Here is a 24,941-nt window from a genome sequence, read left to right on the forward strand (position 1 = left end):
CTTGCAAGCCTCACCCTTTTTCCTTCAAACATAACTATGGCCAAACAGTTACATTTTTGTTTAATTGGACCAGAGGACATTTCTCTAAAAAGTAAGATCTTTGTCACCATGTGCACTTGCAAACTGTAGTCTGGCTTTTTTATGACGGTTTTGGAGCATTGGCTTTTTCATTGCTGAGCAGCCTTTCAGGTTGTCGATATAGGACTTGTTTTACTGTGGATATAGATACTTGTCTACCTGTTTCCTCCAGCATCTTCACAAGGTCATTTGCTGTTGTTCTGGGATTGATTTGCAATTTTCGCACCAAACTACGTTCATCTCTTGGAGACAGAATGCATCTCCTTCCTGAGGGGTATGATAGCTGTGTGGTCCCATGGTGATTATACTTGTATACTCTAGTTTGTACAGATGAACATGGTTCTCAACAAGCCATGTGATATGATGCGCGGATTGACTGTCTCAGACGTGGAGGCAACTGAGGTTCGTCCTCCACCACCTGGATTGAGGCGAGTCACCACGAGGACCTTGAGCGCATTGGGAATTGGGCATTCCCATTTGTGGAGAAAGGAGAAGAAAAAAATACTGATGAGTTTATCATTAACTTACATAGTTATAATTAATAATGGTGTGATTAATAATAATGATTAAATAGCAGTGTTGTTCAAGTTCAGGCCCCTGTTTAGCTTGTTTAAAATGTATTTGACAATACATGTGTCTCACTTGCCAGTACAGGAGACATCCTAACCTTTCTATGAAGGTATAATGTCAGGTTAAGTAAAGGTGAAAAGAGCCACAGATGCTCTCTCTGCAGACATCAACAATTGGATTTCGGCTGCCTGTAGTCCCTCCACGCCTCTGTTTTGTCAACCTGTTGCTCTGAACAATGTTTTCAATATTGACCTCTTGTGTCTGAAAACCTTTACAACAGCACTACTACAAATGTCAATGGAAGTATCTTTATTCTGTCACTAGGTTGTGCAATAGCCTCAGTTTTATGACAGAAAAACAACAAATATGGCAGGTCAACAGAGCTGCCAAATAAATTAACAAAAGACTTTATTACAGTCATTCAGACCTTTTGTTATATTTATATTGTTATAAATAAAAAAAAATAAAAAGGGTTACAGTGTGAAGAATTTACGTTTACATTGAGCATGGTATAAATGCCCCCCAATCACTCTTTCTTTCTTTTTATCTATATATCATATATCTATCATCTTTCAGTCTGTCCGTCTATCACTCCTTCTGTCTTTTTCTATCTAAAACCAACATATAAAATATATTCTCCACTTTTGAGAGGACAGATAATACATTAATGATCAAAATGTGACTTAAGCAGAGTTTGTAGTTTATTCTTATGATCACATGATTTTTATATACCACAATCTTGAGGAAATCTGTTCATGTTCAGTGATCCACAGGATTAAAAGAAGCCCTTGTATGTGTATAAAGATCATATAGGCACAAACACATATAACTGGGACTTGAATATACAGCCATAGACACAGACAAGCATATACATATACATCATTATGTTCACATATACAGTAGAAAGAGGCATACCATTTTCTACCTATGTTTTTTTATTTTATAAAAATCATAAAACAAATGAATTTTATTTATGTAAAAACCACAAACGAACACAAATTCACACCTGATTTCTTACATCATATGGCCCATAATGTAAAATAGTGGATATTTCATATACTGTAAAAAGAGTCCTAAGGTATAAAAATTGGCTCACGTTAATGGTCTGAAGATAAATTAAGATTATGCCATTAAGTGCATTTCTTTCTGGTTTTGTTGGAGCTACGTATAGGTTCATAAAACTATTCTCCACGAATGCGAGCTACAATAGTCACTGATTTTCACAGCCAGTGCTTATCTAAGGTGCTCGGGTGGCTAAAGGCAGATTCCTCTATATACACATTCACTATGGCTTGCAATCTAGACACCCATCACTATGGCAAGTTATGGATATACAGTGGTCCCATAAAGTATTTGGAAACTGAAGCCACACTTATGTATGACTTTTATTGCACATATGAAACCAGTGCCATCTGCAAACAAATGATGCTGCAGCAGGAAAGTCTCAGGTTAAATACAAGTAGTTGAAGTCTAACTTTTTTGATGTTGAAATAAATTCATAATTTTCATGAAATCTGTAAAAACTGTCTCTCTGTAGCGCTATCAAAATTTGTGTTTGTTTTGAGTGACTCGTCCAGTATGACACAAAAACATTGACTCAACCAATGGCGTGAATTGGGGGCGGGACCATCTGTGTGTTTGAGCAACAGAAGACGGGTGTGTATTTGGAAGGCAGTTTGAATTTTAAATTCTGTTCAGTGGCGCTAGAGGCACAGACATGACAGACTTTAATTAACAGCATTTATGGCATAATGTTGATTGTCACAAAAAAACATTTCAAACATAATGGTCTGGTCACTCTCCAGTATGCATTAATGAGAGGACCGAGTTCACACAGCCTTTCGCGCACTGGCCTGTTCTCGCAAGAACTGACAACCAGAAGTGGGTCTCGGTTTATTTACAACAGAACACTGTTCGCAAGCTTTACTGGTTTTGCTTTCATTTGAACATGCCAACGTGATTATATCACACGAGAAGCAGCATGAACTTGGTCCTATCATGCGCACTGGTGAGTAACTGGAAGTAAACAATTAAACTAAAAATAGACTTAAATATCAATTTGTTTCACATCTGGAATGGCATGAAGTTGAGTAAATGAGCAAATTTTTATTTGTCGGTGAACTATCCCTTTAATAAAGCTTAACTTTTCTAATCTATTTTTGCAAAGAAAGCCATTTTCTGAAGTCAGTTCCGCTTATGTTCACACATGTTTCCAAGCAGAGTAACCACAGGTGTAATTCTTCACTTTCACTACAATTTGACAACCAGAAAATGTCCAAATGCAATTTATCTTCACTTTTAAATCTATTGTTTCATAATTTCACACCTAAAAAACTTTTTTGTGAAATGTTTTGCTTGACAAGTGTGCATGTGCCATTATTCTTTCAAATAAATGTAGCTTGCTTTGACATTTTGTCATCTGACGCAATGACACTTGTACATTTCAAAGTGTGGCATAAGTGTCCAAACACATTTTGTGGCCACTGCATGTCACTTTGCTCAAAATCTCCCTGAATGTAAGCTCATGTGTCATTTCCCATCTGGGACTATGTTTAACCTCCCCTTTGGTAGGATGCTTTACTCAACCAGAAAGCTGTCTTTAAAGCCAAAGTGTCCTGTGAACTCTTATAGGTCCTTTATCAAAGGCAACAATAGTGTTCTTCACGCCTTGGTCAAGTCCAGCAAGACAGTGTGTCTCAATACAGATATCATCAGCAGCTTTTAACAGAGGATTTGGAAACATCTGACGTCTTCATGATCACACTGGCTCGTTTCTCATGGACGGGTGGCTGATCAGAAGGTCCTGGGCTGTGGGAAGGGGGGAAAGATGAGTTTAAGATGTTCCATGGAGTCCCACCTGTGAAAGCGGGGTGTAAAGATGAAGGCACTTGGTCTCGGACAGTGGTTATCTTGAAGTTGGCTTTGTCAGAGGAGATGAAAGAGGACATGCTGGGCAGAGGCATCCTCATCATTGGCGGCTTCTTGTCTTCAAGTCCAAACAGTAAGGTCTGAACGTGCTGCAGGAAAGAATAAAGCCACAGTGGTTATCACATCCGAAAGGACACAATAAACATCAGATGTCACCACCAATTCTGAAATCATCATTTAACATTCTTATCTTTAGCAGCATTCAGTTCCCCTGGACTAATGTTTGAGTACAATGTGGAGGAAATCTGAACCTTGAAATCGCTCATTCAAGTCAACATAAATGTGTAACACACAGAAACCAACGTACACAATTTATTCCTCTGCCTTTTTCCTCCTTAAGCCGTGCTTATACTTTCACCTGGTAGTGATGTCCAGTTCGTGAACGAATCGTACTTTTGAACTGGGTCTTTTCAGTGAACAAGTTGAACCAGTTGACCAAATCGGACTGAATTGTTTGAAAGTTCGTGTCTTGAGTCAACAGTGATCCACAAGTTACTCAGTCATAACTCATTCTTGGATGAGCCTAAAAGCTCCTACTCGAACTGAGCTGAAAACCGTGAGTAATATGATCCTAGAACCTATTTGCTTTTCCTAACTATTCTTTGCAATGAGGCGCTCCAACTTGTTCACAAATCGGACAGTTCCTGAACAGTTCTAAAGTCAACAGTACAATGAGTCGCTCTTAACAGTGTTCTGAGTCATCGGTACACTGAACAGAGAATCTGCTTTTTCGGAGGTGTCCGACACACTGAGAACTGATGAGCTGCTGATGCTGAGCATGCGTGGGCCATATTATTGAGGGGTGAAATGTTTGTTTCTGGTCTATTTTGCTGAACAGAAAAACGTATAACAAATAAAACATGCTGGAAATATGTTTATGACTTAATTGTATGACCGTCTTATCGATGTATGATGATCTGATCGCAGCAGTTCTCAGCTCAACAGTACACTGACTCAGTCGCGACACCTCTTGATACAGTATACTGAACTGAGAACAGTCCTCTTCGTCTGTTTCACAACACCGGATTGAAAGCGTTACATTCTAGAGACGTCATTATGCGATAATGTAAAAAAATATAGCTTTTATAGCTTGACAGTCACAATCAGGGCTGGACTGGTAATCTGGCACACCAGGCATTTTCACGGTGGCCCGACACACTTTTGGGGATGATCAGAGGTGTACTGTCCATTGGGAGAACCAAGCGGGCCGGTGTGTCGCCCATGAAATGCAGAAAAGGACAGCGACTTGTTTCAAGAGGGATGCAAGACAAAAATATTATTGAGAACTACATAAATTATGTAAATAATAAATCAGATTAAAAAGCCTTATTTTATTTCCTATATTTTATTACAATCAATTTACTTAAAAAAAAAATTTCAGATGAGTTTGATCATTTAAATGCAAGAAATTCATTGTCAATTATTTTCATTATCGATTTTAACGATTAGTTGTTGCAGCACTAATGCAAAATACTAAATCAAAATATAGTATGTCATAAAATGAAGTTTCAATTGCATGAAAACAGTAAATCGAGACCATAATTCCACGTGTGCAACCGGTCATCCAACACGAATTGAGAAATAGTGCTAAAACAGTTATTGGATTGAAGCGTAATGTAGATCTGTTAGAATTACTAGTTACTGATAGAATCTGGGAACATATCTCAGAAATACACACTTCCTGTAAAAAGCTCTCTGCACACCTCTTTATTGTGTTTAGACTGACAACTGACACATAAACCCGTCTGTCAAACAGCACTTAAAAATCAATGAATATTTATAGCTTCTATTGTTTACACAGAATTATGGCGACCATCAGATTATCATCAAACTACAAGGTCCGCTGGCTTCCTGACGCCACATGAGGACAAAAACTAAAGACACAAACAGAGGGGGCATATAGAGCTTCATTTAAAGTTTAACGAGTGTCTCCATCTAAAATCGCATGTTCACTTATTAGGTAAACACTAGGAAAAAAGTATGTTTTAAAATCCTGCCAATACGTTTTTTTCAAAAGTTTTCCTCCCTCAAAGCAATAAAGGATATTTTAATCAGCCCATCAAAGCCAAGGGTCCTTCAGAGCTGCAGCAATTCTACATCTGAATCAGACATTCAGTATTAATAGTTCTCTAACAAGCCTCAACACATTTGCTGGAATTTAGTGAGATGGCTCATGCCACTGCGTGTTCTTTCTCTTGTTTTTCCTGTCTTGTTTTGCATCAGAGCTCTGAGGTACAGGAACTGAAAATAGGGGGTTGAGAGTGTCTACATTTTAAGATTTACCCAGACACACACTGGAACTCGCATATGTGCGCTTGCAAATGGGAACTGGGAAAAACCACAACATTACAAACATGAAACATTCAATCATAAGATCTGGCGATTTCAAGATCCCATGAAATCAAAATTGGAGTCTTGAGGCTTTCAGTTCATATCTATTATCTTTGTGGCCATTTATCTACTAATATCCTCCTGAATGTTCACAACATTATATTTTTGCAGATATATACGCAATTACAATTAACCATCTTTTTTTTTTTCATGAAAACAGACTCATCTTGCACTCAGGGGTATATCCAAATTTTTGTCTTAATACCGCCTGGCACCAACTACACATTGAGCGAAAGTGAAATGATTCTGGAAGTAAAAATGTCATAATTCTTTTCACCTAGGTGAATTGAAATAATAACTATATTTGTTTTAAAGACAGACCTACCATGAGCTCTGAAGTTGTTAATCGATGGTATATCTGACCAGCTTTGAGGTGAATAACATACAAACTTGAATCTGAATAGTACAAGACTGTGTACTTAACATCTTTCATGAGGGCATGGACTACAATCCCATGAAGCATTGCGAATGATGTAATCAAATGAAAAACTATGGAAATATTTCAAATTATTGATTTAAAGTTGTTGATTATAAGTGTAGAAACAATATACTTAGATATAAAAATAATATTAATGCAGATATTTTCAAACATACAAGTTGTTTAAGATTGTAGGAAGGCTAGATTGCATTATAGTAGTGGGAAGTCACTGCAGAGCTCTTTAGGTGCACTTCAATGCCCGCGATTTTCTGATTGGAGGATCATTCTGTTCAGCATCATGGGTAGTATAGTTCTTCACCAGATATTACTGTATTAAACACGTTTGTTTAAAAATGTTTGAAATAACGTGGACTGATGGCTTGAATAGTTTTCTGCAATGTAAACTTTAAAATATATCTTACAAGTCCTGCACTATAGTAAAAGTGTTTAGATGTCATAAGATAGCATAGTGTGAGGAACAGGGTGATATGAGTGTGAAGTGATCATCTGTGTTCCGCAACTGCTTTCGGGTCCTTGAATAACGTATGAAGTGCAAGTAAGGGCAGCCGGTGGACTTTCTGGTGCCCTCCTAGGGTAAAATGGTGCCCCCCTGGGGAGTTGGTGCCCTACGCAGATTGCGTAGTTTGCGTATAGGGAGCGGCAGAACTGTGCAGCTTTGATAAATTTCTCTGGCACATTCCAGCCTGTGATTTGTATTTTTACAATTGCATATGTGTTAACATTAGAACAAGCACTGACAGTTTTTGATAAATTAGATTTTTGATGATTGGTAATTGGTAAATGATCTGCACTAATATGGCACTTTTATTAACCTTAGAGGTTACCAAAGCGCTTTACACTGTGTCCCAATCACCCATTCACACACACACATTCACACACCAATGGCCGCAGAGCTAACATGCAAGGCGCTAGCCTCATTTGCATCATTTGTGCTGTGGACATGGATAATACCTTAAACTATGCCACTTGCTATTGTGTCTATTGTGTCTAAAGTGACTGTCCACAGGTGGGTGATAAAACAGGCTACAAAATCATTCCAGAGGTCCAGAATACCACAGACTTGAAGTAGGCTCTTTTGACATTGAATAAGTAAGATACGACCCAGAGCAGCCTACCGACAACCTAGCAACCATCCAGAGCACCTTAGAAACAGCAGCGCAACGTGCCAAAAAAACACTTGGAACACTTTAGAAACTACACAGCAACAGCAAGTACCACTCAGCCCTTCTTCAAACAAGGTAAAAATCGAGTTTCATTGTCAAGACTGCTTCTTATTTCACAGGAAATATTTTGGATGAGTTTGACATGTACCTCTTTGGAGTCTTCCTCACTTTGAACGCTGTCTGTATCGCTCTCTGCTGGAAAGAATGAGAGAAAACAAAGAGGTCAGACTGATGCATCAGGGATTTCCAGGCAGACAGCTTGTTGATGAAATAATGCTAGCGTTCGAACGAAATAATATGTTCATCCGGTGCGCTATTACAAGGATAGTTCACCCAAAAATGCATTTTACAGTACTCTCAGTTACCATTCACTTTCATTGCATTGTTTTTCCATACAATAAAAATGAAACTGAGGCTGGTATTCTGCCTAACATCTCTTTTAGTGTTTTGTTGAATAAAGAAAGTAATTTACTTGGGGGTATTAAACCCTTACAAGTTTGGAGTTGACTGACTGAAGTTCCCAGCCAAATATTTATACAAAAAATCAGCAGCATTATGTTTGTGATTGCCATAAATGACTCGACACTTGAGCAAGACATGTCATGCACACACTTTCACCCCCAGGGACTTCAGGGAAAAAAGGGATTGTTGTTGATTGAAAAACATGGAACAAAAGGACATGAGTCAACATTCCAGTCTACGCACAAACAGACTGACAAGTGCAATGTAACCATGTGTTGGTTTTGATCCTATCCCATAAGACCCGTTTCTGTTCACAAGACTCCATAAGAAACTTAACACTACCAAAACCAGTTTTAAGAAGCCATGCCCACAATTTAAAAAATAAATGCTCAAAGTTCACCTTAACTACATCAGTTTACATGAACTAACAATAAACAATACTTTTGCAGCATTTATTAAACCTATGGTACAGTATAGTGTTACAGCCCTGGGCATGATGCTATTTTGTCCACCAGATGGTGTAGTCATCAAAAAGCTTTGTAAATTGCAGAAGTGTTTAATTAAGCAATATCACAAGAGCAAGAGTGTGATATGGCCCTACATCAGCACTGCTGTGATTCAGGGTTGAGTGCCATAGGTAATTACAGCAGTGCTGATGTAGGGCCATATCACACTCTTGCTCGTGTGATATTGCTTATATACAACAGTTCAATGAACAAGTACATTTCTAAAAAAAAAAAAAAAAAAAACACACACATAAAAGCATGCAGAGGCTTGTGGTGCACTGATCAGCGCAATATGTGTTCGTTCCACACAATCTCCATCTCAGATGTTGATGATCAATACTTTGGTCTGCTTATAACATGCATTGAGAATGGCTCCAGACAAGCATTTTACCAGATGTTGAATGAGAATCGTATTACACAATTGTGAATTAGCCCACAAACAAACACTCAAACACAAACTTCCTTTAGCGCTCAGTGCTGGACTTTCAAAATAAAAGCCTTAAGAAATTACAACTGAAATGTATTACCAATGTATGGTATTATTAGTATTATTATTATTATCTAAACTCATTAATAAAAAAAAAACTGGTATCGGATCGGGATCTATATCGGACAATACTGATAGTTCGAATATTGGAATCAGATCAGAAGCGTTATTGCGGGTGTATTGCACTGAGCTTAACAAAGACAGGGAAGAGGAACTTCCGTGGTTAATGTTAGCCACGCAAGAAGTTACCACGAGTGCTCAGGCTTTAGCCCCAATGACTTGGTGATTGGGCATAAGGTGAAGAAGGTTGGATGCTCTGCAAGATGACTTGGTAAAACCCAAATCGCCTGTGAACCTGTTGGAATATGTTAATGGATTTTGACACAAATTTGAGCAAGGCCCAAGCAAAAATGAAAGCCTGGTTTGATTGTTGAGTTCAGGGAATTTAGCCCTGGTAATCAAGTGCTTGCATTGCTCCCTGTTACAGTTTCACCCATTTTAGAACAGTTTGCGTGTCCATACAACAATGTTCGTTATGTCTCCGAACAAGATTATTTCATTTTGACCCCTGACCGTAAAATTCTACGCAACTCTGTCTTGTAAATCTGTTGAAAACGTATTACAAACGTGTGTCCAGGTCAGATTCCGCTGTCCATAGTGCTGAAGTGTAGTCCATTGTGTTGGTCACAGGAATTGAGTTCATTTCTTCTCACCTATAGTTGCAGCTTGTGTTGAGGAGGAGAGTGTTCCCGATAACGGTGTTCAACCTCGGGTTCATAGTTCAGAGAAAATGGTAGAGTTGGAAACTATGTTTGGGCATTTGTCAGATGAAAATCTCGTTCAATTCTAATCTTTTATGAATGAGTTTCCATCACTTTTTTAAGATGCGCCCTTGCGTACAGCTTTAATAGAGCATGATATAGATGTGGGAGATTCTCAGCCTATCCGGCAGAGATTTTATCGTGTATCACTGGAAAAATTACAAAATCCTGGAGACTGAAGTCAAATATCTTTTGGATAATGGCTTGGTGGAACCTTCCCATTGGAGTTGGGCATCACCTTGTCTGTTAGTTATTAAACCGGATAATACCTTTTAGATTTTGTACAGACTATAGAAAGGTGAACGATGTTACAAAGCCTGATTCTTTTCCGCTTCCACTCATGGAAGATTGTATGGATCACGTAGGTTCATCTAGGTTTGTAACAAAGACAAGCTACACGAAGGATATTATCAGGTTCTTTTTTAACCTTGCGTGCTCAGAAGATTAACACTATAATAACACCGTCAGGATTATATTCCTATACCATGATGAGTTTCAGTCTACGAGACGTGCCTGCAACCTTCGAGCGCCTGATGAACAGGGTAGTCTCAGGGCTGGAAGGATGTGCTGTTTATCTAGACGACATGGTAGTGTACAGCCAAACATGGGAGGAACATCTTTGCCGTTTACGTGCACTGTGAGTCTGGTAGAAGCACACCTGACGAGTTTGCAAGTGCTATAGTAAACTTTTTGGGGAAGGTAGTAGGACAAAGGGAATTTGCGTCCTGTGTGTGCCAAAGTTTTGGCCACTGACAGATTTCCTCCTACTACTGAAAAAGAACAAATGCGATTTTTAGGAATGGTCAGTTACTATTGCAATTTTTGTGCTAACTCTTAGTTGTAGCTCCGTTAACTGATCTTCTGAAAGCCAAAAACAAATTTGAGTGGTCTTAAAATTGTCAGCGTGTGTTTGAAAGTGCAAAACTTCTGTTAAGCACTGCACCTGTTCTGGCTGCACCTCGGTGGGATCGGCCCTTTCAAATTCATTTAGATGCCAGCCAGGTGGGTGCAGGTGCATTGTTACTACAGAATGAGGACAATGGGATTGAGAAACCAGTATGTTTCTTTTCAAAGAATTGAATTAAACTACTCAACTACTGTTGGCAACAATGTTATGGCTGATACGTTGCCCAATTCCCTGACTAAATGATGTTGCCAGTTTGTCTGTCTTCTATCTCTTCTTTCTCTCCTTGCTTTCCTATGTCCTACTTCCAAAAATTGCTGAAGGATGCGAGTGGTTGGAGCAGACTGTGTTGACGTCAGCTGATTGAGAGAGTGTTTCTTGCGACTGTAAAAATGGCTTCAATTTTCATTGGATGGATGGTCGTATAACATTTTTTGTAGATTTAGAGGCCCTTCTTCCCTCCGTTTTCCTCCTCTTACCAGCAAAAATAATAAAAATTAATATACATTTATATTTTGTTAAATTGTATCCAAATGTGGCCTCCCCTTCATGTTACTCTACGGGTAGTTTGTAATAGTCATATGGCAACAATTCATCATCATGCATTTTTGGAAATAAAACAGCAGGTCTTTAAAGTAACCAATAATATGCTGTTTTTAATCATTTTATTTTGTCTACACTGTGATGAAGTGCTCCAGAAACTGCTCTATGAAACACATTTCGGAATATTTCTTCTACATCATGATTTTCTTGCTACATCCTTAAGAAGTGAATTAGATGTTGTTGTTAACTGATCACCTTAACCTAACAAAGTTTTACAGAAAATTGAGTAATTAGGAATGTTGCCATTTGCAATTTTGACTTTATTTTTTATTTTGATTGTGGCATTTATTATATTATTGCATTTATTTATTTTGGATGTGTTTCCCATAATATAATTGCATGTGTGCATACATAACAAAAAAAGATTTTATGGAAAGGGCAAGAAGAGTGCACAGTTAGCTTGTCCGAATGACAACAGTGAGGGTGAGCTAGCAAAAGTTCTTTTTATTTCTGTTATTAGACATTTTTTTCAACTGTTGGAACACAATGCATCACATACAGGGTTTTATCTTAGTTACTGTACATTTCTAGAAAACTTTAAAAGTTGCATGTGTGAACATTAGTTAATGCATTATTAATGCATAACATGGCTAATAATAAACAATAGTCTTTTTATACAATAACATTAACCAAGATAATAAAACAATCTTGTAAATATTGTAAAAATATATTGTTCATTGTTAGTTCATGAAACCACATGCATTAACTAATGTTAACGAAATAACCTTGTGTTTAAAGCATTTAATTAAGGAACATTAACTGATGATCTGATTACAATTTAATAATGTTTGAAGAGTTCACTGATTCGTACAGTCCTGGAGCGCATCAAGGTAAATGTATTTGGCGGACTGTGATTATCCATAACAGAAGGGCTCGAGCACAGGACAGGGCATGAGCTCTGAGATTGGCCCCCTGCTCTAGGTTGAAAAGACTTGCTCTAAGCAGAGAAGAATAACTATGTTAAAATGAGCACTGTTGTTAAAGTATATAATTTTGTACTTTCCAAGGAAGTCGTATGCATTCCTTGCTCATAACTTTCTCCCACAAGGGATAGAGTACAACTGGAACACTTGTGTGGAAATGCCCCAGCTGGAATTTAATCTCAGATCTTGTTGTTTACCACTTCAAGCTTTATACAGCCAGCCGGATGACTTCTTATCAGCCGTATATCCATCTAGTTATGATATTTGTGGACCCATAACTAGCAGTCAACCACCCAGAAGGAACAATGTTGCAACTGCATTGCAATGCCCTGACAAACACCAAGAACACCCTAGCAACTGCACAGCAATGCAATAAAAACCAGAAAGAACAATGTGGCAACTGCATCGCAATGCCCTGACAACCACCCAGAACACCCTAGCAACTGCACAGCAATGCAATAAAAACCAGAAAGAACAATGTGGCAACTGCATCGCAATGCCCTGACAACCACCCAGAACACCCTAGCAACTGCACAGCAATGCAATAAAAACCAGAAAGAACAATGTGGCAACTGCATCGCAATGCCCTGACAACCACCCAGAACACCCTAGTACCATCGTGACTGAGAGCTTTGAGTTTTCTTCGCAAAATGTCAAAATTTAGTAACTCAAAATGAGAAGCTATGCTACAAATTTCGGCCATAATACCATAAAATGCACAACTATGTCAGACTTCCAAAACATTATGAAGGTTCATTTTACTTTATGAGGACAAGCATACACGGGTGCGAAATGTAACTGTGTTCACACCTCAGCGTTACTCATTAACAGAGGTACAGCTGCCGTGATGCACAGAGAGTGTGTCCTTGAGACGTGTACAGCTAGATGGGCTGATCACTAATGTTAGAAACTATGTGCTATGTAAAAAGACGTTTTTTATGTTGTCATGTTTTTTTTTTTTTTGCTGACAAGGAGGATCAAATCTGACAACTCTGGCCACTGAAAACCAAACAACATAGAGCTTCAAACTTGTTTTGATTTTTTTCTATTTATTTGGCTTTGCCTTTTATTTTAGCGAAATTGGAGAGATTTCAGTAATTGACGAGGGGATGAATGGGATCAGAACATGACGTGGGCCGAATTCAAACCAACAGATTCTGCACAGGGCGGGGAAATAGGACGATGTAACTGGACAATAATGAAGACTGACATGTACCCTAATGATGACTGCAACAGGAGTGTAGCCAAGAAAGGGCCCAGACAGAATCTTTGACTTTAAATTTATACACTGAAAACAAGTCAATGCAGCTGAAAAGATTAAGTACTTTCTACACTGAAAAATTTGTTTAAAAATAATTACAAATATTTAGTCAATTCTACATTTTCTACCAATTCTCAATTCAAACATGCAAAAATAAATGCTCTAGCTTATACTGTAAGTAAATATTATTTATGTTTGTCATCTCTACAATGCTTCAATCCTAAAGTAGAAATCCTTGTTATATTAATTGCAGGTCGTTTTTGCTGGGAAAATCCAAAGGATGTGATGTTTTATGGGCGCTCCCGAGAGCTTTGCCTCAGACAGTAACAGCTTCTCTTCCTCTGTTCAACAGCGACATGCAACACTTGGTAACGTTATCTTAGAGATGGAATCTAGCAAACGTCCAGCTCCCAGCACAACACCGACTCCTACACAAACTGAGTAAGCCCAAACAAAATTACATTATCTACTGAATCCAGTCTGGCTAAGCAGGAACATGATCGTTGTTGACGAAAACTAGAGTGAACATCGGCAGGGCATTTGATTCCTGAAGGGACCTTCGTTCGGTTTTGGGGATAAAAACCGACCCTGATTTGGCATTCATCTTATTGGACAGGTAATCTTACATAACTGTAAACATGTGAAATATAGTGCCATAAGGATTGATCTGTGTCATTTTAGCTAAACTATAATAACATGTGAAATGAATGTTAGACAATGTTCAAGATAATGCAAAAAGCTCCATTCATTAGTGTTACGTAACTTGGTTATACAGAAAATATATATAATCTATAAATAAAAACAATAGCGCACTTAATGGCCACAGGTGTCATTAATAACAAGGGTTTCTGAATCTTACATACTGCACCTTTTACTTAACATTATGAAGCTGATATTCCCAGAATGCACCTTGGTTGATTAATTCATGCACTTGCATGGTTTCACCGTTTGCAAGTATATTTACAAGTATTTGAGGTCTGCGTGCGCAGCTCTGCATTCAGTTTCTACTGCCAGTAAAACAAGGTGAGGTTGTCTAATAGACTATATCATGCATTTATTAACTTTATTTTATATATATCAAGTGGTACATGATTAAATGTGTTTACAAGGATTGTTTCAAATATGAAGTGTTCTAACAAATTGTTTGTTTCAATTTTATTCAAGTACCATGTACATCAGATTTGTAAGTAAAAGTACATTTACATTTATGTATTTGGCAGATGCTTTTATCCAAAGCGACTTACAGTGCACTTATTACAGGGACAATCCCCCCGGAGCAACCCGGACACAATGGTGGTGACTGGGGATTGAACTGGAAACCTTCTGCTGACCAGTTCTGTGCTTTAGCCCGCAACACCAACTAGATTTTACTTATTTAAAATTCACTTAAAAAATACTGTGCACAAAAAATTGCAAAATAAATGACAATTGGACAAAAGAATTGGTAAAATTATCCATGGACATTGTCATGAGGTGTGCAAAACAGGACATCTCCCTTTGAGGGCACAGAGCGACTGATGAGGAACAAAAGGGAACTCAACGGACTCCTCAAACTCATTGCAAGATACTGTATAACCCCGGCTTTAAAAACAGACTGCAGACAACTCGTAAAAATGCAAACAAACAATTCACTTTTGATTTTAGAAAAAATCTATTGTGCAAGATGCATTTTTTGTGTGATATGATTTTTGTGTTTCTTACATTTTTTTATTTGATTGTTTAAATTGTGTAGTTTAGTGCTTTTCACATACTGCAAAAAATTGCTCAACCCACCCAAAACTCATTTTCTGGTATCCACTAACAGTCACATGACTGACGTCAATCTCTAAAAGTGATTCAATGACATCAGGGCCATTTCATGATTGGCTTACGAGGCGAATGTTATTGTTGACGTTACCAAGGTCGCCATTTCCTCATTTGATAAGAGAATCTCTGATACCATTAAGCCGCCATTACTGTAAACTAAATATATGTGACCGCTCAATCCTGCGACTGACCAATCAGATTCAAGAATTACAGTGAGCCACATAATAATGTTGTATTGCTCATAGAACTATGTGCCAAAGTGTGTGTGTGTGTGTGTGTGTGTGTGTGTGTGTGTGTGTGTGTGTGTGTGTGTGTGTGTGTGTGTGTGTGTGTCAAACAAACCTCCATACGAGGAGACAGGGGAGATCTGTAAGGGGTAAGGGTCGCTGGAGGTCACGGCCTGCTCCTCGTTTTCCGTCACCACCTCAATGGTCTGACACACATCGGGCAGATCGTTGATGATCAGCTTATCGTCTGCAGGGCTCTGCCCACCAATGTCTGAGGAACACAAACAGGGAAGAGAGAGTGAATATGGAGAACACTGAACTGGGAAGTGAGTGTTTCTTAAGGGGATGTAACATGTTTCACTGAAAATCGAAATTCTGTCATTATTTATGTGCAACCTCGTGTCGTTCCAAACCCGTATGACTGACTTTCTTCCTTGGAACACAGAAGCAGAAATTTTGAAGAATGTACTGGTCGCTCTTTTCCACGTGTTTACACTAAATTGAGCTTTCAAACTTCAAGTATGCAGAAGCACCATAAAAGTGGTCCATCAAATCTCCCCCTCCACTGAGCTGAGAATCTCTGTGAATGGATGAGCTTGTGAACAAATCATTCAGACCAGTTTTGTAAATCAGATCAATGATTCATTGAAAAGATTCAACTCAAACGAGCAATTTGTTTATTAATCGGACAATGCTGTCATGACCGTTCATGGATGCCCAAAGAGAGCTCGGGCAAAAGTTACGATTTTCAGTTTAGAAAAAAGGGCTCAAGTCGTATGGACTACTTTATATGTTACTTTGTGTCCTTTATGATTCATAAAAGCTTCCATCCTCATTCATTGTAAAGAAATGGAAATGAGTAACCAAGTTCATTTTTAATAATTCTCCTTCTGTATTCATGTAAGAATTACAGTTATACAGGTTAAATAGTTCTATAGGTTTGGAATTACATGGGTAAATGTGACAGAATTTCTCAATGTCTCCATAATAAAATGTTGGAAACAAGTTTAAAAAAAAATAACCCAGATTGAAATTGAAAGTATTTTGTAAATGAATGAACATTGGCATTTTTGTTGCTTTCTCAATTTAAACTGTATCACAACCCCATATCAACGCTGTCAACTGACTAAACAAACAAACACTAAGCTCACCTTTTCCACACATCCAAGTGTGTCACGAGTTTGAAGGGGGAAACAGAGAACAGTGGACGTGAATAAACACAGTAACAAGGAGATCTGGATAAACAGGTCCACGACAGAAAGAGAGCAGAGAATAAAAGGTGCAGCATAATCATAACCTCATATAAACAAGGACATCTCACAAAACCTGTCAAGAAAATGCCGTATTTTACCCTAAATATAAAAAAAATAAACAAGATTCTTCTTTTTAATACCATTAAGATTTTGGTAGTAGCCTACTGCAATGTGAGAAAGAAAATGCAATCTCATTCATAAATACTGTAAATGTGTACAACAGGGCTAAAAGCACACCTTAAGAAAAATGTGCTGTATAAAGTCTGAATACATTTCTATTTATTGCATTTTGATGGAGTAACACAATTTGTGTGAAATGAAATAATAGCTGACGGTTAATTGGATAAATGTATATTCACCGATCAGCCACAAAATTAAAAAAACCTCCTGCCTAATATTGTGTAGGTCCACCACATGCCGTCAAAACAGCGCCAACCTGCATCTCAGTATAGCATTCAGAGATGATATTCTTCTCAACACAATTGTACAGAGTGGTTATCTGAGTTACTGTAGACTTCAAACCAGTCTGGCAATTCTCTGTTGACCTCCCTCATCAACAAGGCCATCCACAGAACTGGCGCTCACTAGACGTTTTTTGGTTTTGGCACCATTCAGAGTAAATTCTAGAGAATGTTGTTTGTGAAAATTCCAGAAATACTCAAACCAGCCCTTCTGACACCAACTATCATCCATGTGATTATTTAATCAGCCAATCGTGTGGCAGCAGTGCAGTACATAAAATCATGCAGATACGGCCAGGAGCTTCAGTTAATGTTCACATCGACCATCAGAATGGGGAAAAAGTGATTTGGAGCGTGGCATGATTGTTGGTGCCAGATGAGTGTTTCTGTAACGGCTGATCTCCTGGGATTTTCAGTTATTTTCAGGTGATTCATGAAAAAGATCTGGTTCAAAAGAGTAATTTGCTCATGACTCTCTCGCGCTGGGTTTGGTATTGCGTGCGGTGCAGCGAGATTGTCAGAAATAGAACGGGTGAAAAGCGGCACAAGGTACATTGGTGGTGCGTGCTCTAAAAATAGATATTCAATAACTCCCATAACTGGGATTTTGAGCACAGATTAAATGGTTTTGCAGGGATTTTTTTATTTTGGCAGAAGAGTCAGGGATTTTGTAATTTTGTTTGAAGATTTGGTTTGTGTTTAAAATTGTGAAAAACTGTAATTATCTCTGCATTGTCCCTTACAGTAAGCTGGGAAAAGAAAAAGTGTTTTAACATAGAAAAATGTATACTTAAATATGTCCAGGACATTTTCTTAAAAGGTTTTGCAAGAATCACCAGATTATTCGTCTATCCCATGTCTGAGAATTAAGTTAAATGAATTGTGTCACATTGAGATGAGTGTGTTTGTACAGTAATGTATCAACACATAGACTGGTTCAAATCTTAACTCTTGCTATGTGAATTATTGTGCCCGCAAGGAACAGGTTCCACCTGAATTAACACACATGACCTGAGCGCAGGTGTGCAGGGCAGAGCAGGAAGTTCAGTACCTGTACCAGAGTTGTCTGCCTCCTTTTTGACTGTCACTGGGATTTTACAGGCTGAAGAGTCATTACTGTTTTCCCAACCTGAAGGCGCAGGGCACGGTCGCTCTGACTGCAATGAACACACAAACACACTGCAGCTCAGTTACATACGGCTGTTGTTCTGTATCAGTTAATCTGCTTTAATCTGTCATTTATCTGTATCAATTGACCCGCTGTTAAGCCTGCCTTAAATATGCTTCTGACCAATCCTGTCTTAGCAACTGTTGCCCTGCTGCCATTACTCTGACACGCCTTTGCTATTTTCCAATAACAGCCTATGGAAGTAACGTGTGTTTGAGCAATTTTAAGCTGGATTTTATCAAAATATATAATAAAATGTCGAACTTGACACAAGTTACCCAGAGAGAATACCTGCAGTGTTTTTAAAAAAAAATTATAATAATAAAAAATTATATATATATATATATATATATATATAATGTTTTTTTATAATCTTTAAATAAATCTGGAGAAGAGCATGTTATGGATTAAACTGTGTCAGCCCTCATTTCCAAAAACCGGGTCGTTCACGGCAACCTCCCATTAATGACAATGGGGAGTTCTGCAGAGCTTGTCAGAGTGAGCGACCGTAACCAGCTTTAAATGTGAGAGTACTTCAAATTGAATCTCAATTACCTTTATCTTTTCTTCTTTTTCAAACGCCCTCTTTTTACCTTTGAAAGACACACACATGTAGATCAAATACACGCTATACTTTAAGTAAACAAATCAAAAGGGTCAAGCTCATAAAACCTGTCAAGAACAATTTCAGGTCATATTTCACCCAAAAACATAAAACAATATTTACAAATATATATATTATTGTAACTTTATTTTTATGACAATTAAGGACATCCCCATTAAGTTTATTTTTGTAACTCTCATTATACTCAATTATTAATTTTTTTTATTCGTACTTTTTTCCCCCCAAAAGAATGTGATTTTCACATTACAAAAGCACGGGGGTAAAAGTGTGCTTACTAGTCGTGAATATAATGTCACGATGCCAAAAATGTAATATCATTTAGTGATTCTTTCTTTTAATTGAATGAGATTCTTCTCCAAACTACCCATTTATTTGAATGTATTTAGACACATTAATGTAAACATGTACAGTAAAACATCATATCACTCTTAGTATTGATTTAACAATAGCATAGCAGCATAGTGTCCAGACATGTCAGTGTGTGATGTCATGAAAGGTAAATGTTCACTGACCTCTCTTTGAGTGCCTCTCTGATGCTGACAGCATCTTATACACCCTGAAAGCATTCGTTCCCTTTTTGATACTTTTGTCTTTCACCTCCTCAATGTCAGGCAGAGAGTTCATTGCACAGCGGAAGTTTGCCTTCCATGTTTTGGGGTCCGGTTTGTCACCTGGTTGGTATTTCCCTAAAATGTGGTAGTCAAATACCTTTAAACACTTAAAATGCAGAAGGAAACTTACACTATTCAACTTTTTATATTTGCAATGCATTTTTGCAGTCTAAAGATATAATTGCACGTTTAATAAAGGTGTTATTTAATCATTCCTGAGGTCGTTTTCATGTGAACACTTCTCTCTGTTGGCTAGCGGCAGAACAGACACAGGCAGGATGGCGTTAGCAACTTTTTCACAGTTAAAACAAAACAAGAAAGAAAACCATTAATGAGGCATGAAAATGAACTAATGCCTCAGTTTTCACTTTAACCATCTTTACGTTCAGGGGGGCACTCTCTGTTACCATGAGAACAAGCACTTTTAAAAGCAGAAGTAATGCAAGTAATGACAGATAAAAATAACACCATTTACAACTTATATTCCATATAAGTTTCCATTGACAGATAATGTTTGTAGCACAACCTCATTCTGTGCAATGCGGCAATTTATGCATAACGGTGACATAAACAATACTCTAACATTTGTACCGTTGGTTGATGTTTTTTTACAAGTATATTGTTTTATGCAGTATATCGATGTATGAGCTAAATCCCGGAACAGCACACTCACATTCCGACCAATAAGGGCACAGTTTGCTCACGTCACATTTATTAATCGGTAATTTGGGCAGAGGGCGTAGCTTTTGGTTCAGTTTAATATTAAACTATTATTTATATTGTCAAGCTGGTTATCGCCTCCTCCTTCCCCTTTAATCCCTTTACACTGGTGCCGAAACCCGGGAAGGAGGAGGGATGCACCGTAGTAGGGTTCTTGCCGCTACATCCACCCCAAAGGAGCAGAGCCAGGAGACTGGCCGCCTGGAAGCGGAGGAACGGCCGCCGACCGCGAGGGGCCTGAGGACTGCCTCGAGAACCCGGCGAGTAGGCCTAAGTGTTTTTTTCCTCTCTCTCGCTCTCCCACTACGAGTTGGCCTTTCCCTCTCTTTTTAAAAAAAGTTTTGTTAATTTGGCACGATTGCCGTTACGGCGTGTAGGTGCCACACTTTTTTTTTGTTTCACTCCCCTTGTCCCCTCCCTCATCCAAGTAGACGGGGATGACCTGCCACGCCCCCTCCCCAGGGAAAGGTGCGTCGAGTAGCCTGATAGGTCCAGTAGCTGAAACTGCGCACGGTGCAAACATGCCTCATGGGTTTGAGTCCCAGGGAACACACAAGCTGATAAATGTCTTGAATGCAAAGCAAGTTGCTCTGGATAAAAGCCTCTGCCAAGAAGAGAATACAGTTTTGAGTGTGTATATGACTGCACCTGTATGTATGGCCCAGTTTCGGAAGAGAGGGGCATCTTTCTCCACATCCCAGCCATGTCGTGCGGCATGCATCCATGGAATCTGGAATATTCTCTTCTCCTGTATGCAAAGAACATGCAAAACGTGTTACAAGCTTTGACACACCCCAAATGCACTTAAACGTGCATTTAAACGAGGGAAGACAACTACTGCTTTTGCAAAAAGTCGAGTTTTGATCATAACAATACAATACTGTACAAAGACAAGTTTTGAACTACCATAGCCACATGTATAGTCATAGCTGACTGAAATACACGGTATGTACCTTGTTGACCCATTTGAGCCCAAGAATTGTACTCGAGTTTATCTGCTCTTCCAACCACGGTCTCATACGCATTCTCTCTACCGGCATGCTGGCCTAGAGAGAGAAAGACAGAGAGACATCTGGAATGTGTTATATTTTGACAGCTACTTTTCCTTTTGAACAGATTGTACATTCCTCCATGACTGTGCGGAAAGCATGTTGACCAACTTTAACCTTATCTATAAAAATAAACCAGGGGAAACCACGTGAATCACAATTTACTGAAAAAGACGATAAAGAAAAAAGGAAAGAATTGTGCATTATCATGGTATAATAAAAAGTGTCTGCAAATGAATAAATGTATTCTCTTTTCATCAATTAAAACATGAACGGTGTGTGAGTAAAGCCGTGAGTTACATGACATGCAGTACAAATAGAGGATGTTAAAGTGTGTGTTTACAGTAAAAAATCAAACTGCATTTTATCCAGCTTATGAGTCGCAGATACTACAAAATGGGAATTATTTTGCATCTACATAAAAACACATGTTAGTCCAACAACATTTCCCCAAATGTTGTCCCAACTAACAGAGGTGTTTGAACAAACAATTTCATACTGAACAATGTTGCTGATATGCGAGTTCCCAGCATGCATTGCAACATGAATAAATGATGTGGTTAGTGTTACAGGCTTATCTTCTGCTGTTTGCTGACTTTATTTACGCTGTTAGTCTATTGGTGTGTGGTGATGTTGAGAGCTCATCTTTTAAATTAATGAGATTTGTTGACAGTCACTGTTAATGGGGTTTGTGTGTTAAAGGGGTTGAGGTCTGTTATTTGTCTGTCAAACAACGGTTCGCACAACATACCTCTATTCAGAGGAAAAGAGTGCAGTTAACTTCATGTAAAAGTAATTGAAATGGTGATCAAATGAAATTTCTTGTTTTGAGAATTGATAGTTTGCTGAACAAGTAATTAGTAGTTTTCCAAACAATAATTTCTGCATTTAGTGAACAAATTTACATTGACTGAATGAAGCAATGTTACTGACAAAAATAAATAAATACTCAAACATCATACTGCATCATGTTGCCTTGATTTTTTAAGTTTGCTCAACAATTGTTTTTTTTTTAATTTTTTTTACAGAGAATTGATCTTATAAAGACTCATGTGGTCAAACCTGTATGCATGATGACAAACATCAAAAGTACTCCTGTTTGTTGATAATGTTTGTAATTTCACAGTGCAAATCTCAAGTTACTAATTAACCAATTCAGGCTCATAAAAAGGTTTATAGTTAATCACAATAAAAACTCCCTTTCAAATCACCCATTTGTCGCACTGAACTTTGAACTTTTATGGTTTAGAAATGAGAATGAACAAAGGCAATCAAACTACACACCAGCAATATATGACACACTCTTCACACACACACATCAACAAACTAAAAAATAAAAACATAAAAAACTGTGCCAGTGTAACATAAGCACACAGGCGCACTATGAAGGATAAATGAGAGAATGAAGAAATAAAGGAGAAACTAGAGAGCTACATTTTAAAAACATTACATTATAACAAACCTTAGCAAAAGCATGACTCAATTTCCAGTCATTGAGAGTATCGCGGATCCAAAAATCTCCTTCTACATAAGCCATTTATTACACTGCCCATATTACATGTTAATATAGGTCTAAATTATTACGGCAGCAGCAACAATGTCCATATGTCCTCCCAAACAACATCCTTCCTTATTTAACACGTAATTCATTAGCCGTTGCTTACTGTGAAGTTACATTGTAAAGGCCAGTGCGTCCCAATCATTTTTACAGCAAACTAAATCAGATGAGTTCAGCCTCTTTAAATAAGTGTGTTAATGTTGTCAAGTGAATCCAAAAGTGAAAATAAGCATCCCTTGATTCCCACTGGACCCAAACAGCCCATGGCTTTCGCTTTTAAACTCCCTCCAGCAACTCTACGTGGCCTACAGCATAAACATCCACTTATATATATAGATATGGTCCCCATAAATAAATGCGGAAATGCGCTGTATTACCTGCAGTGCGTGCAAATCACTTTGGGAACAACAGCAGAGTCTTTGAAGTTTCTTGACAATTTGTTGTCCTCGATATCAAAAGGAAAAGTCAAATGGGTTTGATTTCGCTCTCAGATCGAAAGCAAAACAAGTGAAGGAAACAAGCGCTTGGGTGGAAATCCCCAGCCGGACTGTGCGAGTGTGTGTGTATGTGTGTGTTTGCGCGATCCGGAGGGCGTGTATGAGGGCTCGCTTTACGTGTTTACAAATCCTACTATGATGAAGGCTCAGCTAATTAATATTAAAGATGTGCCGATACGTTCACGCACTGATTGGCTGATGCGCAAAAGCTTTCGCAAGTGGGCGGTAGTCAGCGAGCGAATCGTATTATGGTGTCTGCTTAGCTTATGAATAGTAATTAGGCTGCGGCACTCTCCTGAGAGGTAACCAACTAACGTCACCAGGACCTCTTTAATATTCATGAGCTAAGGCTTTGTCATAGTATAGTACGAGCTGGTCTGCTCATCGTTTCATTTCATTTTCACTTCCTCGTTGTTTCGCTATTGCTTCTTAAAGGCGAAGCAGGAAGAAAGGAAACTTAAGTTGCAACATTGAGATATGATATAGCTCAACTAAGATATGAGTACTGGCCGTCTGTCTGAATAGAAAATGAGCATAAAAACAAAAGTGTCATGTTTCTGAGCTCATTTCTGCTGTATTCCATGTGTACGAATATGTTGTCTACGCTGTATTAAATTGTAATAAACAGCCTAAACAGTATCTGTTGCATAATATTGCATGATGATTAACAACCTCTATCATGTTATCAATACAAAATATTTGAGAATTTATATTTTAATTTACGTAAAGAGAAAAAGGATGATACAGGTATTCCATATAATCCCTGTTTATATGTTTTTTGTATTATTGTGAAGTGCACCCCTGGTTTGTATATTATTTCTGTTGTTGGTATGACATTTCGAGAATGCTCATGTTCTTGTGAGATGAGACAGACAATGTTAAATGTATTATAGTTGTGCAATCCATAGCCTCATTTTGTCTCTCCACACGCACGCACGCACGCACGCACGCACACACACTCTCTCTCTCTTATCTATGCTGCCATGTCCAACTGCTCCCAGTGTATGATGCAACACACCGACTTCTAACGACACACACCCACAAAACTCAAAATAATACATTGGACTCAAATGGCTTTAGAGTGGTGTAACTGTGAAATTAACTTACAACAAATCTTCTTTTCTCAAACACTTCCAAGTTTGTTTGTTTTTTTTGTTTTTTACCCTTAAGATATATGAATTAATCGAATTAAACAAAGAGGAAACAGCTGAACAGTTGGTTAAAGAAACGAGACTGAAAGAGAATTAAGGTAAAGTTTCAAAGAGCTGTTCTGCTTTCTGTTCCATTTCTCAGGAGTACACCTTGTTTTTGAAGCACTCAATTAGATCTCAAATAATAGCAACACGTAGTGGTTATGTTTGGGTGTTATCTCAGTTATCACAGCAGCACAAGATATGTAAAGAGCCCCTAAAGGATCAGAGAAGATAATG

The 24,941-nt window shown here is 38.2% G+C and overlaps 1 protein-coding gene across 3 annotated transcripts; it reads right to left on the reverse strand.

Moving 5' to 3' along the window:
* Positions 1–949: 949 nt before the first annotated feature.
* On the reverse strand, positions 950–23,588 carry LOC127663530 (interferon regulatory factor 2-like). Of its 3 annotated transcripts, none has more exons than XM_052155151.1 (9): positions 23,392–23,588; positions 21,361–21,453; positions 21,056–21,155; positions 19,589–19,762; positions 19,007–19,044; positions 18,335–18,440; positions 15,685–15,840; positions 7,718–7,764; positions 950–3,665 (listed from the first exon to the last, which is right to left on the reverse strand). In XM_052155151.1, the coding sequence occupies exons 2-9, from the start codon at positions 21,445–21,447 to the stop codon at positions 3,360–3,362; spliced, it is 1,014 nt and encodes a 337-aa protein (XP_052011111.1). In that variant the 5' UTR covers positions 21,448–21,453; positions 23,392–23,588; the 3' UTR covers positions 950–3,359. The 3 variants fall into 3 exon arrangements, with proteins under 3 accessions (XP_052011111.1, XP_052011110.1, XP_052011109.1); XM_052155150.1 differs by lacking the exon at positions 23,392–23,588 and adding an exon at positions 22,919–23,284 and having other exon boundaries at positions 7,718–7,761; XM_052155149.1 differs by lacking the exon at positions 23,392–23,588 and adding an exon at positions 22,919–23,282.
* Positions 23,589–24,941: the final 1,353 nt, after the last annotated feature.

The sequence above is a fragment of the Xyrauchen texanus genome, chromosome 23, assembly GCF_025860055.1.
Source record: "Xyrauchen texanus isolate HMW12.3.18 chromosome 23, RBS_HiC_50CHRs, whole genome shotgun sequence".
NCBI classification, from domain to species: domain Eukaryota; kingdom Metazoa; phylum Chordata; class Actinopteri; order Cypriniformes; family Catostomidae; genus Xyrauchen; species Xyrauchen texanus.